We start from the raw sequence: 14,283 nt of genomic DNA, 5'->3' as shown, positions 1-14,283 counted from the left end.
GTGTTTGTTACAATAATACTACAATAGACTCTTTGGTCATATATATTTAGAGATTTCTGCCAATATTTCTATTGCATAAATTTCAAGATATGGTATTACTAGGACTAGCTACTGCCAAGTTGTCCCACCAACAATGTACAAAAATGCCATTTCCTCCTCTACTTCACATTATTGATATTTAAAAATTGTGCTACTCAGAGGTCCAAAAAAAGATATTTCATTGTTTTATTTTGCTTTGTTTATTTTGTGAGTCTAGGAACCCAAATATATACATTTCTTAGCAGTTGATATTTCCCCTTCTATGAGTTATCTATTTAAATCCTTTGCCCATTTTTTCTATTGGATTTTTGGTTATTGATTTGTAAGAGACTTTCCTAAATAATGGATATTAAGTCTTTATCTATCATATGCTGTGAATATTGACTCACTTTTTAACTCAAGGCATATTTTACAATTTAGAATTTTTTCATTTACATGTTGTCAAATGTCTCAATTTCCTTTGCAAATTTGAATTTCTTAAAAAGGCTTTTCCCAATCAAAAAATATCTTTCTAGGGGCTGGCCCCGTGGCCGAGTGGCTAAGTTCGTGCGCTCCGCTGCAGGCGGCCCAGTGTTTTGTTGGTTCGAATCCTGGGCGCGGACATGGCACTGCTCATCAAACCACACTGAGGCAGCGTCCCACATGCCACAACTAGAAGGACCCACAACGAAGAATATACAACTATGTACCGGGGGGCTTTGGGGAGAAAAAGGAAAAAAATAAAATCTTTAAAAAAAAATATCTTTCTATATTCTTGCCTAATAATTTAAAGATTTTTTTTAAATGTTTAGTTTAAAACATTTAATATTTGTAACCTTAGTTCATCGGGAACTTGTATATGGCTTAATATAAGGATCTTTTATTTCTTTCCAATTATATGGTATATCAGTCTGGATCCAATTAGGAGATAGAAGCCACACACTAGTGTTTAATAGAGTCTAATAGAAAGAATCACTAAGCTGTCATAGGAAAGTAACTACAAGTGCATTAAGAGAACTCTAAAAGATATCCTGGGCTGAGAGAGAGTACCCCAGGAAGGATACACTTGGAAGGAGGGCTCCATCCTCAAGGCTGGGACTCAGGTGTGGCTGGAGAAGGTGTGGTTGCAGTCCAGTAGACGGCAGAGAAGTTCTCTGGGTTGCCAGGGCCAGAATTTGTTCACAGTTGCCAGGCAATCAGGAGCACGTGGCATCCACTTCCAGGAGGGCCACCGGGAACAAACCTCAGAGGGCAGGCAAGCAGTGACTGATTCAAGTGGAAGGAGGGAGTCAGAGTGCTATAGCTGCAGGCTCAAGACCTGGGACAAGAGCTGTCTGCATTGGGAGGGCTGAGGTGAGGCGGTCACCAGGCCTCAACTAGGGCTGTGAGGTCACTAAGGGTCATGGAAGATACGCAGACACACACACACACGGACAGACACACACATACAAATCAGGAAGAGGAAGCTCCCTCCTCCTATAGTGTCCCTCCAGCACCCTCTACTGCAATGCTTAGCTTAACATCATAAGGGAAAACTGCTTGAACACAGAGCAGATGCTGAAGGATGAATTAGGAGCTGAGAAGCAATCAATTGATAATTGACACAGATGGCCAATTGTCCCAATGCCAGTTAGTGAAAATCCAGTCGTTCCTCAGTGATGTGAAGCATCATCCTTATATTTTCATATATTTGTGGTTCTGTTTGGGGGTTCTGCATTCTACAAAACCAGCTGTAAATCTCTGTGTTAGAACCACACAGTTTTATCACTGTAGCAAAATGAGTTTTGACGCTTGTTAAGGCAAATTTCCCCTCATTATTCTTTTTCAAATATTTTTGTGATAGTTCTGAACATTTTTCGTCCAGCTGTACTTCATTATCAATTTATCAAGAATCCAATTGGTTTACATTAAATTCATATGTTAACTTGGATAGATTTAGGTACTTGAGAAAAATAAAATCTCTCTGTTTTTTTTTTCATGTGTGGTAAAATGGGCAGCCACTGTGGAAAACAGTATGGCTTAAAAAGTTAAACAGAATTACCGTATGATCCAGCAATTCCACTTCTAGGTATATACCCCTAAAAATTAAATCTGAATTCAAACAGCTATTTGTGTACCCATGTTCATGGTAGCGTTATTCACAATAGCCAAAAAGTGGAAACAACTCAAATATCCATCAATGGATGAATAGATAAACAAAGGTGGCATGTACATACAATGGAGTATTATCCAGGGGTTAAAAGGGGTGAAATTCTGGTACATGTTACAACATGGATAAACTTTGAAGACATTGTAGTAAGTGAAATAAGCCAAACACAAAACGACAATTATTGTATGATTCCACTTATATGAGGTACCTCGAAAAGTCAAATTTTACAGAGACAGGAAATAGAATAATAATTACCAGGGGCTAGAGGAGGGGGAATGGGCAGTTCATGTTTAATGAGAACAGTTTCAGTTGGGGAAGATGAAAAGGTTCTGGAGAGGTATGGTGGTGATGGTTGCATAACAATGTGAATGTACTTAATGCCACTGAATTGTGTACTTGAACATGGTGAAAATGGTAAACTTCATGCTGTGTGTATTTTGCCACAATAAAAATAAATAAATATAAATAAAATGTGTGGATTTTATTTATTTTATTAATTACAAAGTTACATATGTACAATTTGAAATATAGAAAAGCATGAAAATAGTAATCTATAACCCTATCAATAAGAGATAACTGTGATTAAATTGTTGATTTATTTCCTTCTAGTTTTAAAATAATGTTTATATGTACATGCTTGAGATTATACTGAATATGCAGCTTTGTATCCTGCTTTTTTAACTTAACTGAAGCATTTCCCTTACGCTATTACATTTCTTCGCAACATCATTATAATGGCTCTGTAGTAGTACTTCTTTCAGTAGCACAGTTTCTTTAAGGATCCCGATATTATGAAGCATTTAGTTAATTTCTATCTTTTCGATATCATAAATTTTGCTGCCACAAATGTCTTTGTGCAAAAGAATTTTTCCACTTTTTTTTTCCTTAGTATAGATGCCAAGAAGTGGAATTGCTACATCATATGATATAAATTTTTGAAGATCCTTGATAAATTTGGAAATTATTTTCTACAAGCATCATAGTTATCTTTACCTTCAGGAGTGTTTGAACATACGCATTTTTTCCAAACTTACCAGCATTTAGTATTTGTGTTTCTAAAAAGTTTGTTTGTTACTATGAAAGATGAAATATGATATTTCAGTATTTAGGTTCACATTTCTTTGCTCACTGGTAAGGTAGAACATTCGTTCATTTGTTTGTTATTTCTTGTTCATGATTTTTGAGGGTTCAATTATTTTCTTATTGATATATATGAGCTTTTCATGTATTTTCTAAATTAAAGATTTTTTTCCCAAGTAATTTTATTAGGATTATAACCTTTTATAACATTCTGTAATTTCAGATGTACATTATTGTTTATCAATTCCTGGATACACTTCATCGTGCTCACCCCCAGTAGTCTATTTTCATCCTTCACCATACATATGCGCCCCTTTATCCCTGTCACCCACCCCCCTAACCCCTTCCCCTCTGGTAACCACTAATCTGTAAAGATAAGTTTTTTGAGCCCTTCATTATCTCCCAATCTATCAACCTGCCCCTTCACTTTCTTCCCTCCCCAGCATTAGCCTAAACTCAACAATATGATGTAGTGTGCTCTTCCTCTGGCCTCAGGCCCTTTTACTCTACCAGCAATGAGGAATTACAAAAGCCCATGCAAACATCACCTTCATTCATTGATTTATGCAGCAAGTATTTGTCAAGCTGATACATGTCAGACTTTATACTAGGTGTGGAGAATACAGTGATAAGAAAATAGATATGATCCCTGCCCTAAGGAGCTCACAGTCACGCATAGAGGAAAACTTAAGCAAACCCACAAAACAGGTAAGCAATGCCTGCTTCTCTGCTCTTACATCCTTACTGCTGGGTACTACAGTAAACGAATTCCACAATTTTTATGAGGGTTGGTGCCACTACATGATCACTAATCAACTTCTTCTCTTATTCCCCAACCACTGTTTTTTCCTCAACTCTCTCAATTTCATTTATCCACTCATATTTCCTTCTCTCTCAGGAAATGACCTTGCCTTTACTTAACTGAGAAATCAGAGACCTTAGGTCAATCTCCCTTAGTGCCCTGCCCCATTCCCCTCCTGCCAATTTATCTACATCTCGATTAATCCTTAACATCTTGCCCATAGCACAAAGAAAAAAACCTCTTTTTTTCTATCTCAGGCTATGGATCCCATTTCCTTTCAGTGTTCTCAATCACCTTGCTCCATCAACTATCTCCTGTCTCGCTGATATTTTTGGTAAATCTTTATCCTCATCTTTGATCAACCACCCACTCTTTCCCTTCTAGTCTTTCATTTCTATCTTTCTCCATCCTCACTCCCCATCTCAGGTCTTTAGATATAAATTGATTTCAGGTTTTTGTCCAGTAATCTTTCTCTTTTTCTTTCCATCTTTCAGAAAGGGTCATCCTCTTCCCATTTTCTAGGAATATTTATACATTGTTGATATAATACTGGCTTGATATTTCTGGAAAATATACATCAAAGCTAAAAAAAACAAACAAACAAACCAAAAAGCCTATCCATACCCTTTGAATCAGCAATTTTTGTGAATTTGGAAAAGTACCTTAAGGAAATCATAAGAAGCAATTCAAATGGCAAGCAATAAGGAATTAACAAAAGCCCATTCAAACATCCCCTTCATTCACTGATTTGTGCAACAATTATATATTGAGCTGATATATGTCAGACTTTATACTAGGTGTAAAGAATACAGTGATAAGAAAATAGATATGGTCCCTGCACTAAGGAGCTCCCAGTCACTTACGGAGGAAAACTTTAAAGTAATCAGCCCTTCCTCTTCCACTGGAGGGACTGCATGTTCAGAGCTGAGGAGGTAGCAGCAACTGGCACATTCAAGATCAAGAAGGTGGCTGTCAGTGGAATTAGGGCTGAGGAGATGGCAACTTGCAATGAACGAGGCAGCCAGCATGGTCAGAAGCAGTGGGATGGGAGCTGAAAGGCTAAGGAAGTGACTGGCATGTCAGGAGATTGGTTAGGTATGGGAGAAAGCTATGTATTTACATAAATACACACAATGAAGATGATGAGAGCTATGTTTCTCGATGTTGAAGAACAAATTTATAAATAAGGAAAGGGGGAAGGCTACAACGAACCCTGTAGTGTTGGACTGGAATTGGAGGTACTGGTATAAATGCCACCAAAAGAAGCCTAGGCTCCTTGGAGAAATGGTAAAATCCAGAGCTGAGGCAGAGATAGCACATGATGAACCTAAATATCTTGCTTTGCCAGGAAGTAAGGAAATGCTCAAAGAATGATGAAGACGTGAAAAAGCACAGAAGGCAGCTTGACGGGGCTCTCAATGGCTAAACCTAGACTATTTGAGCATCAAAATAAACAATGATGTTAACAAATTATAACCCACTGAATAAAACAAGAATCCATGAGTCCATACTGATATAAATAAATAAATAAGAAGAGAAAGCTCTTCTTTACTGCAGAATGCCAGCTAATAAATGTAGAAAACATGATGGAATTAGAAAATCACTATTTTGCAACCATCATAGAAATAATTAATTTAAGCAAGAATTGATACTGGCTTGACACAAGGTTGACATAAGGGAAGCCATATTATAGAAAAGAAGCCATATTGTAAATTTGAATGAACCCTGATAAACTAACCCAGCTGGACATGCACCCTCCGGGAAATAAACATGCTGTTTGCGTATGTACCTCCCAGCTGCAATAAGACAACACTTTTGTTCTTTTGAATTCCTTAGGAATGTAGCAAGCCCAAGACAGAGATTCTATACTGGTATCCATCATTAATGACAGCTGAAAGGTCTGGTGTGGCGACTCCCTTTCTACAACACCTGGGGGTCAACATCCCTGACCCCCTCCTCTACAGCCCACTAGCCCTATATAACTGCTTCAAGTTTCTGCACCCCTTTAAGATGGTTCTTCACGATGCTAGTCCACCGTCTTCTCATCAGCTAGCTCATGGCTTAATAAAAGTCTTTTCTCTACCACCATCTTGCCTCTTGACAGATTGGCTTTTGTCTTGGAGCCAGCCAATTGTGCCCTTTGCCTGGTAACAGAATTGTGAATGAATGGTAAAACCAGTGGGTGAAAATTTCATGAGAATTAACGTATTTACATAATCTCAAAGTATCTCCCACAAAATACTTATTAATTACAAAGGGAAAAAAATAAACTTTACAATTGAGAAAACTGACAGGCAAAATACCAAGTGATGAAAGTTAATATCACCAATCATAGGATAAATTGCTATTGTGTGCCTCCTGATATGACACACTAAGAAGACAGCCTTACTTCTGTGGCATTTCTGCCAAAAATGCCTAAGCTGAGCCTAGTCAAGGAAACATGAGACAAATACAAATTGAGTGACAGTCTACAAAATAAAAGGCTTATACTTTTCATAACTGTCAAAACCATGAAAGATAAAAGACTGAGAAACTAGTACAGATTGAAAGAGATCAACAAGAAATGACAATAAAATGCAACATGTGATCCTGGAGATAGATATAGGCAGATACAGATATATTTATATATTTATATAATTACACACACATATATAGCCTTATTAGAATGATTGACAACATTGAATGGGAAACTAGATGATGATATTGTATCGATACTAATTTCCTGGTTTAGGCGGTTTTACCATAGCTACGTGGGAGGATTTCTTGTCTCAGGAAACGTAGACCAAAACATTTAACGGTAATGGGGCATCATTACCCTCAACTTACCCTCAAATGGGCAGAGAGAGGAAGACAGAGACAGAATGATAAAGTAAATACAATAAAATGTTAAGAAATGGTGAATCTAGATGAAGGGGATACAAGAGTTCTTTGTACTGTCCTTGCATTTTTTCTGGGGGCTGGAAACTATTTCAAAATTTTTTATTTACAAAAGAAATAATCACACAAACAAGTGTACAACTTCCATTTCTGATAAATGATATGAAGAAAATTAAAGAGTTTATTTATAGGCAATAAGGGGAGGTCTGCCTCATGTGGAAGGGGATCTAGAAAGGCCAGAAAGGTTTGTGTGATTATTTCTTCTTCCTTCTCTTTACCTTCCTCTTTGTCTTCTACATATCTGTAAATCACAACCCATTTACCCCAAAAGCGTTCCCAGAGTCACTGCCCAGCTGTCACTTAATAATATCCAAGACCTTGTTTCCTAGACAGTGACCTATGCCCTCTGCCTACGCCAGTGATGTTCAAAGAGGGGCCTCTGAAAGCACAGGATGTGCTGCATCCAGTTGTTGTAGTGCCAAGACGTTGGTTAATAGAAAGTAATCATGGTATCAGAGTTCACAAGGGGTTTAATTACAAAACTACAGGAGGAAGCTGACTTATCTTGCTAACAGTATCAGTCTCATTTGCCTATAGTCCAGGGTTTTTTTTTTTTTTTTTGTGACCCAAAATATAACAGCTATTGTATTTATTTTCTATGTGCAATACAGAAAATCATTTTAAGTATATAATACCTCTTCCACACCTGTAACCCTGAAGCACAGGTGAGCTAATCAAGGTGCCTTCTGTTAGCAATCCGCCTTCTCCATCACCAGATTTACTCCCCCCAACAGGATACTTCCCTGGTGAACTCTGCTTGGGTCCTCCTGTCTTGGCCCTTGCCTCACAAGTTCAGCTGAAATGGAGGATTTCTGGGAAAGCACAGACATCGTGAGCCAGGCAGCCCTAAGAATCAATGAAGTAATGCTCCCATGTGGCGACAAGACCCTCAGTCTGAACACTGGACGTACAGTCTGGTCAGGCCATGTATCTTTTTAAAACATTTCATTAAAGGTCTTTATAGAGCAACATCCAGACTCCAGATCCAGCTGCCAAGGAGACCCTGTTATGCCATGGGTACTGGCTGGGGCATGGCAGGCGGCTCTGGCTTCCCACCCTTCTGTTCTGAGATGGGGGTGGTGGGCAGTATCTCATCTTTGGGTTCCACGATGCTCACGTGGTCAGGCAGCGGCTTCTTAGGGCCAATCTTACCACTTGGGTCCCAAGGCAGCATGATCTTCACTTTGATGCCCAGCACACCCTGTCTAAGCAGTACATGGCACACAGCAGTGTCCACATAGTAGTTGACAGGGTCCCCACTGTGGATCATCAGGCCGTCCACAAACTTCATGGATTTAGCCCTCTGTCCTCGGAGTTTCCCAGACACCACGACCTCGCAGCCTTTGGCCCCACTCTCCATGGTGAACCGCAGCACACCATAGCAGGCCCTCCGCACAGCAAGGCCTCCCAGGAGTTTGTAGCGCAGAGACTCTGCCTGGGCAATGGCACACAGACCCCTCTTGGCCACCTTTTCAGCATACAGCTCTACACTGCCCTCAGGGAAGCCAAATCTCTTCTGAACCACAGCGGTCAATTCCCGGATCCGCCGGCCCTTCTCACCAAGAACATTCTGCGTCCTGGTGGCCAAGATGATGATTTCCGTCCTGGTGGGTGTAACCCGGACCTCAACTCCAGAGTAGCCATCTTCAGCCAGCTCCCGAGTGAGGAACTCGTTCAGTTCAGCTTTGAAGATGCCGTGAGCTACAAACTGCCTCTTCTTGGAAATTTGCACCGCCATCTTGCCGCCGTGCGCCGCCGAAAGGAAAGTAGTCCAGGGGTTTTTGAGATTAAAAAAAAGGAGGAGGTAAGGTTACACAGCTAAGAATTGTACATCCATGGATGTAGGTAGCACATAAGACCATCATCTCTCTTTTTTTTTTAAGATTGGCCCTGAGCTAACATCTGTTGCCCATCTTCCTCTTTGTTTTTCTTCTTCTTCTCCCCAAAGTCCCAGTACACAGTTGTATATCCTAGCTGTAGGTCATTCTAGTTCCTGTATATGGCATGTCACCACAGCATGGCTTGATGAGCAGTACGTAGGTCTGGGCTCAGGATATAAAACAGTGAACCCAGACTGCCAAAGCAGGAGTGCGCAAATTTGAGCACTGAGCCGCGGGCCAGTCCCAGACCATCATCTCTTAGAGAGAGAAGAATTAAGATCCAAGGCACATACAGGACCAGAAACATCACCCCCGATGTCTATTTTTAAAGAAAATAATCTACCAGCATTACAGTTGTTTAAATTTCAACTAACAGTTTTTCTCTTTTGGTCCAGAGCAAATTTACTCTGAATTGATAAAGCTTTGGCGGAGTCGGGGGGCACGCATGAGGAACAGGGTCATGCTAGCAGTCAATTCCCACAGTTTGCAGACCTCAGCAAGATCCCACAAGATCTGCCTCACTTGGCAGAACCATTTCCTCATCGGCCATAGAAGCCTCTGCGATCTCCAGTCCATGAATCCTAGACCTTGACCGTCTCTTCCTGTCTTGCCAGCTCACTCCCTGCAGTAAGCATCCTTACATCCCACCAGGATCTACACTAAAATTGGTTCTACTGCCTCTTCACTGTCCCTCACCTTAACGTATTCACTCTAATCTTTATCCAGTTCAAATTCCATGGGCAGTCATCTTCATCACTTCCTTGTTTCTAATCAACACACTTGCCTCCATCCGGGAAAAGTGTCCTCACTCAGCCAAACCACAGCTCTGGTTGAATCCAGCTCAGCTCTGTGTCTGCTCAACGTGGCAGAACGTGGCTGAAGAACAACCAAGCTGATGTGTGTTGAAATTGGCAAACTTCTGCTGGGCCCTGACTGCTGCCCAGCAATCACGCCCTACTTCCCTAGTCCATTCTCTCCCACGCTCTTGGGCAGCTATTTCACACCTTCTCCTCTCTTCTCAAACCACTAATATCTCCCCCACCCCACTTTGAGTTAATGATCTTGCTTCCTACTTGACTTAAGAAAATTGAAACATTCTGAAAAGAACTTCTACCACTCCTGGCACCACATTACCTACCCATCAGCATCTTCAAGCACATATCTAGACTTCTCACCTGTCCCCAACCATGGACTCTCTGTGTGTCCAGAGCCAATCCTTCTACCTGTGTAGCAGGTGCCCCCTCTACCACTCTCAGTTCCTTCTCTCTGACTCAAGCCAGCACACAAACAGTTGTTTCTCCCAACTACCAAAAAAAAAAAAAAAAAAAAGGCAAGCAAGAAAGAAAAGAACACTTCTCTTGACTCTAACTCCCCCTCCAGGTACCACCCCATTTCTTTGCTCCCCTGTGTTGATCGCTCCTCCAAAGAGTGGTGTATACCTGCTGTCTCTGGTTACTCTTTTCCCATTCTTTCTCAAAGCCATTATAGTCAGGCTTTGCCCCACCACTCCCCTGTAAGTGCTCCTGTCAAGGCCACCAATAAACATCCATAAATCGAATAAGTTCATTCTCAGTCCTCACCTTACTTGACATAGCATTTGACATAGCTGATCACTCCCTCCTTAATATACTTTGTTTCCCTGGATCCAGGACACCACACTTTGCCCAGTTTTCCTCCCTCCTCCCTGCTCTCTCCTTAGTTTCGACTGATGGGCTCTTGCCTTCTCCCCCATCTCCCAGTAGGGCTCAATGCTGCTCCATCATGTGCATACTGTGTTTAGCTGAATATTTGGAAAGTGAATCACATCTACATGCTTGAGGAGTTCATGTCCTGCAGAGGAGGCAGGCAGGTCATTCGTTAATTACAATGCAGCGAGCCCTCACTATCTGAATACAACTGGGCCCTGAGCTCAGAAAACAAAAGCTGTGGCTCAGAAGGTAACCATACCGTGTGACCTCTGACTTAATGGTCACCTAAACCATCTCTCTCAGGGTGGGTCCATGATTTTCCCTACAAACTGGCCCAAGGCTTGTCATTGGGGTGTACAACAAATGCTTATTGAAGAAATTCAGCAATATGTGTATATAGCAGGTCCTTAGAGAATCAATGAGGAAGACTGTTAATCTCCCTTGGGGCAACAGGTCAAGGAAAGACTCACAGAGGAACAGAGCTGTAAACTAAGAAGTAGGTAAGGAGAGAAAGGTGTTCTGGACAGAGGGAACACCCTGTGCAAAGACGTGGAAAAAGGGTTTAAAAGAGCTCGTGAGTCCAGGGATCCAAGTGGCACTCAGCATGGCTGTCGCAGAGGGTGGGTCCATGAGAGAAATGTGAGATCTGGCTGGAAAGCAGCAGCACTAAGCCCTCCCACTGCCTGAGGCATCTTCAGAACTGGTAAGGAAACTCATTTTTATCTTGTGCCTTTGAGTTGTACCCTGGACCTCTTCCCCAGCTGCCTGGGGTTTACTCTTTCATATTCTCACCAAAGCACTTTGCCGTGGGCATCTGTGGGAGGGCAGGGCAGGATTGCTCACAGGCATTCCTAGATTTCCCTGGGTTCCTACTCTCTTGGCTTGTGTTTCATAAGAGAGCTCTGTCCTTTGCAAAGGCAGGAAAGGAATCCAGGCAGTTGCTGTGGAGCCTGTGCTCATAACCCTTCCTGCTGCTCCCTCTCCTCACCTTCCTCCAGCAGCCGCCACCTGGCCATCAAACCTGGAACACAGATGAACCTCCTTTCCTCCGTTGCTCCACAGGATACATTTACTATTTCATTTGTGGTTTTTTCTTACTTGTTTTCATATTCATGGGCTAATACATCTCTCCCAACATTTTCTTTACATAACAGCTTACTAAGGTCTTAGCAAGTTCATTTCTCAAATCTGATCCCTATGGAAGAGCTGTTAATTCGTTCCTTTTCTTGAGTTAAAAAGTAAAGATGTTCCACAAATAGTTATGTTTTAAAAGAGTCTTCTTGTTGGCTCTCGCAAAAAACTTATCCTTTCCAAGAAGCTAGTGAGGAAGCTAAATCATATGCATCCATGTTGTTGGCTTTAAAGTGAACTTCTTTCTCTACTCTTGGATTAGGTGCTGGTAAGTAGGGAGCTCTGAGCTGTCGTGGGAAGAGTGGGTTCCAGCCACGTAAAGTGCCACTCTCCCTATGATACCCAGGCCTTCCTGCAGTGTAGTGGTCTTCTTCCCCTAAGCGCTACCAGCCTCCAAGCTCACACATTAGGATTCACAAGCTCCCAGACTTGTGTTGGAAGCATGTCAGAGAGGGCAACTTTAAGCACCATCATAAACAGAGCACAGTCAGGAGCACAGGCTCCAGATTCAAATTCTAATCAACCTTTTCACTTAGTAGCTATGTGACTTCGGACAAATTATAACACTTCCCTGAGCCTCAGTTTCTTTATTAGTAAAATAGGGACAATAATAGTTCCTACCCCAAAGACCCTTGGAAGCATCAAATTAAGTGATCCATGTAAAGTATAGTGCCTGACACAGTAAATACTCAGGGAAAAAGTGAGCTTAAAAACAAAACTATTCTCTTAGGGCCAGCCTGGTTGCATAGTGGTTAGGTTTGCATGCTCCGCTTTGGCAGCCTGGGGTTCGCAGGTTTGGATCCTGGGCACAGACCTACACACAGAACATAAAGCCATGCTTTGGCAGCTTCCCACATACAAAATAGAGGAAGGCTGGTAGGGATGTTAGCTCAGGGCCAATCCTCCTCACCAAGAAACCCCAAAAAAACAAACAAACAAAACTATTCTCCACTCAACAAAATAGAAATAGAAGGAAAATACCTCAACATAATAAAGACCATATATGAAAAACCCACACTGAACATCACACTCAATGGTGAAAGACTGAAAGATTTTTCTCTAAAATCAAGAACAAGACACGGATGCCCGCTTTCACCATTTCTATTCAACATTATATTGGAAATTCTAGCCAGAGCAATTAATCGCAAAGAAAAAAGAAAAGGCATCCAAACTGGAAAGGAAGAATGTAAGATTATCCCTGTTCACAGAGGACATGATTTTATACATAGAAAACCCTGAAGAGTCCACGTAGAAAAAGTGTCAAAACTAATAAACAAATTCATCAAAGTTGTAGGATACAAAATCAACACAGAAATATCAGTTGCGTTTCTATACACTAACAATAAATAATCCCAACAGGAAATTAAGAAAAGAATTCTATTTACAATAACATCAAAAAGAATAAAATACTTAGGAATAAACTTAACCAAAGAAGCAAAACACTTGTACACTAAAAGCTACAAAACTTTACTGAAAGAAATTAAAGAAGATACAAATAAATGGAAAGACATCCTGGCTTCATGGATTGAAAGACTTATTATTGCAAGATGTTATTGGTACCCAAAAACAATCTACAGAGGCAATGCAATCCCTGTTAAAATCCCAATGATGCTTATTAAAGAAATAAAAAATCCATCCTAAAATTCAATTTCAAGGAACCCTGAATAGCCAAAACAATCTTAACAAAGAAGAACAAAGTTAGAGATCTCACATTTCCTGATTTCAAAACTTACTACTGTAGGGAAGCAGAATTTGCTACCCCAAAATGTGTCCCTTTGGCTTGATTATTTTTAAGAACAAAAGTCCCAGGAAGAAACTTTGACCTTCCCCTAACTCCCTGAAAGAATTTAAGACAGAAGGCCTATTCCATGAAGTAGCTATCACCATAGATAACTATAGTGTAATATGAACTAGGTGTGATACACTGGGAGGAACCTAGCAAGGCCCTTTTGATCAAAGTCCTCCCCATGGCTTTCTGTCTCTGCAAGGCATGGGAAACATTTGTTTACCAAACATTTGCTTCCCTATCTCAGTGTGAATTGCCTTCCTCCCCTTTGAAGTCCCAAACTACAACCCCCAACATCCTTTTTTGTCTTTAGCTGAAGATCCCATTTAAGGTGGTGACTTCAGCCATTTTGGTGATTTACTCAGTTTTCCTGGGTATCTCCCATGTATACATGTTATTAAACTTTATTGGAATTTGTCCAGTTATTCTGTCTCATGTCAATGTAATTCTTAGACTAGGCAGAAGAACCTAGAAGGGAGAGAAAATTTCTTCCTCCCCTACTCTACAAAACTGTGGTAATCAAAGCAGTGTGGTACTGGCAGAAAGACAGACATATAGATGAATGGAACAGAAGAGAGAGCCCAGAAACAAACCCTCACATGTATGGCCAAACGATTTTTGATGAAGGTGCCGAGACCATTCTCCAAGGCCAATGGAGAAAGGACAGTCTTTTCAACAAATGATCTTTGGAAAACTGAATATCCACGTGTAAAAGAATGAAGTTAGACCTTTACCTTATACCATATACAAAAATTAACTCAAAATGAATCAAAGACCTAAAAAGCTAAAACTTTGAAACTCTTAGAAGAAAA

At 40.8% G+C, this 14,283-nt stretch overlaps 1 protein-coding gene across 1 annotated transcript; it reads right to left on the bottom strand.

Moving 5' to 3' along the window:
* Positions 1 to 7,560: 7,560 nt before the first annotated feature.
* On the bottom strand, positions 7,561 to 8,740 carry LOC100147454 (small ribosomal subunit protein uS3-like). Its single transcript, XM_070270290.1, has one exon. The coding sequence runs from the start codon at positions 8,722 to 8,724 to the stop codon at positions 7,993 to 7,995; it is 732 nt and encodes a 243-aa protein (XP_070126391.1). The 5' UTR covers positions 8,725 to 8,740; the 3' UTR covers positions 7,561 to 7,992.
* Positions 8,741 to 14,283: the final 5,543 nt, after the last annotated feature.

This window comes from Equus caballus, chromosome 6, assembly GCF_041296265.1.
Source record: "Equus caballus isolate H_3958 breed thoroughbred chromosome 6, TB-T2T, whole genome shotgun sequence".
Classification (NCBI taxonomy): Eukaryota; Metazoa; Chordata; class Mammalia; order Perissodactyla; family Equidae; genus Equus; species Equus caballus.
The sequence above is the reverse complement of the archived record's forward strand: the minus strand, read 5'-3'. Positions and strand labels throughout refer to the sequence as shown.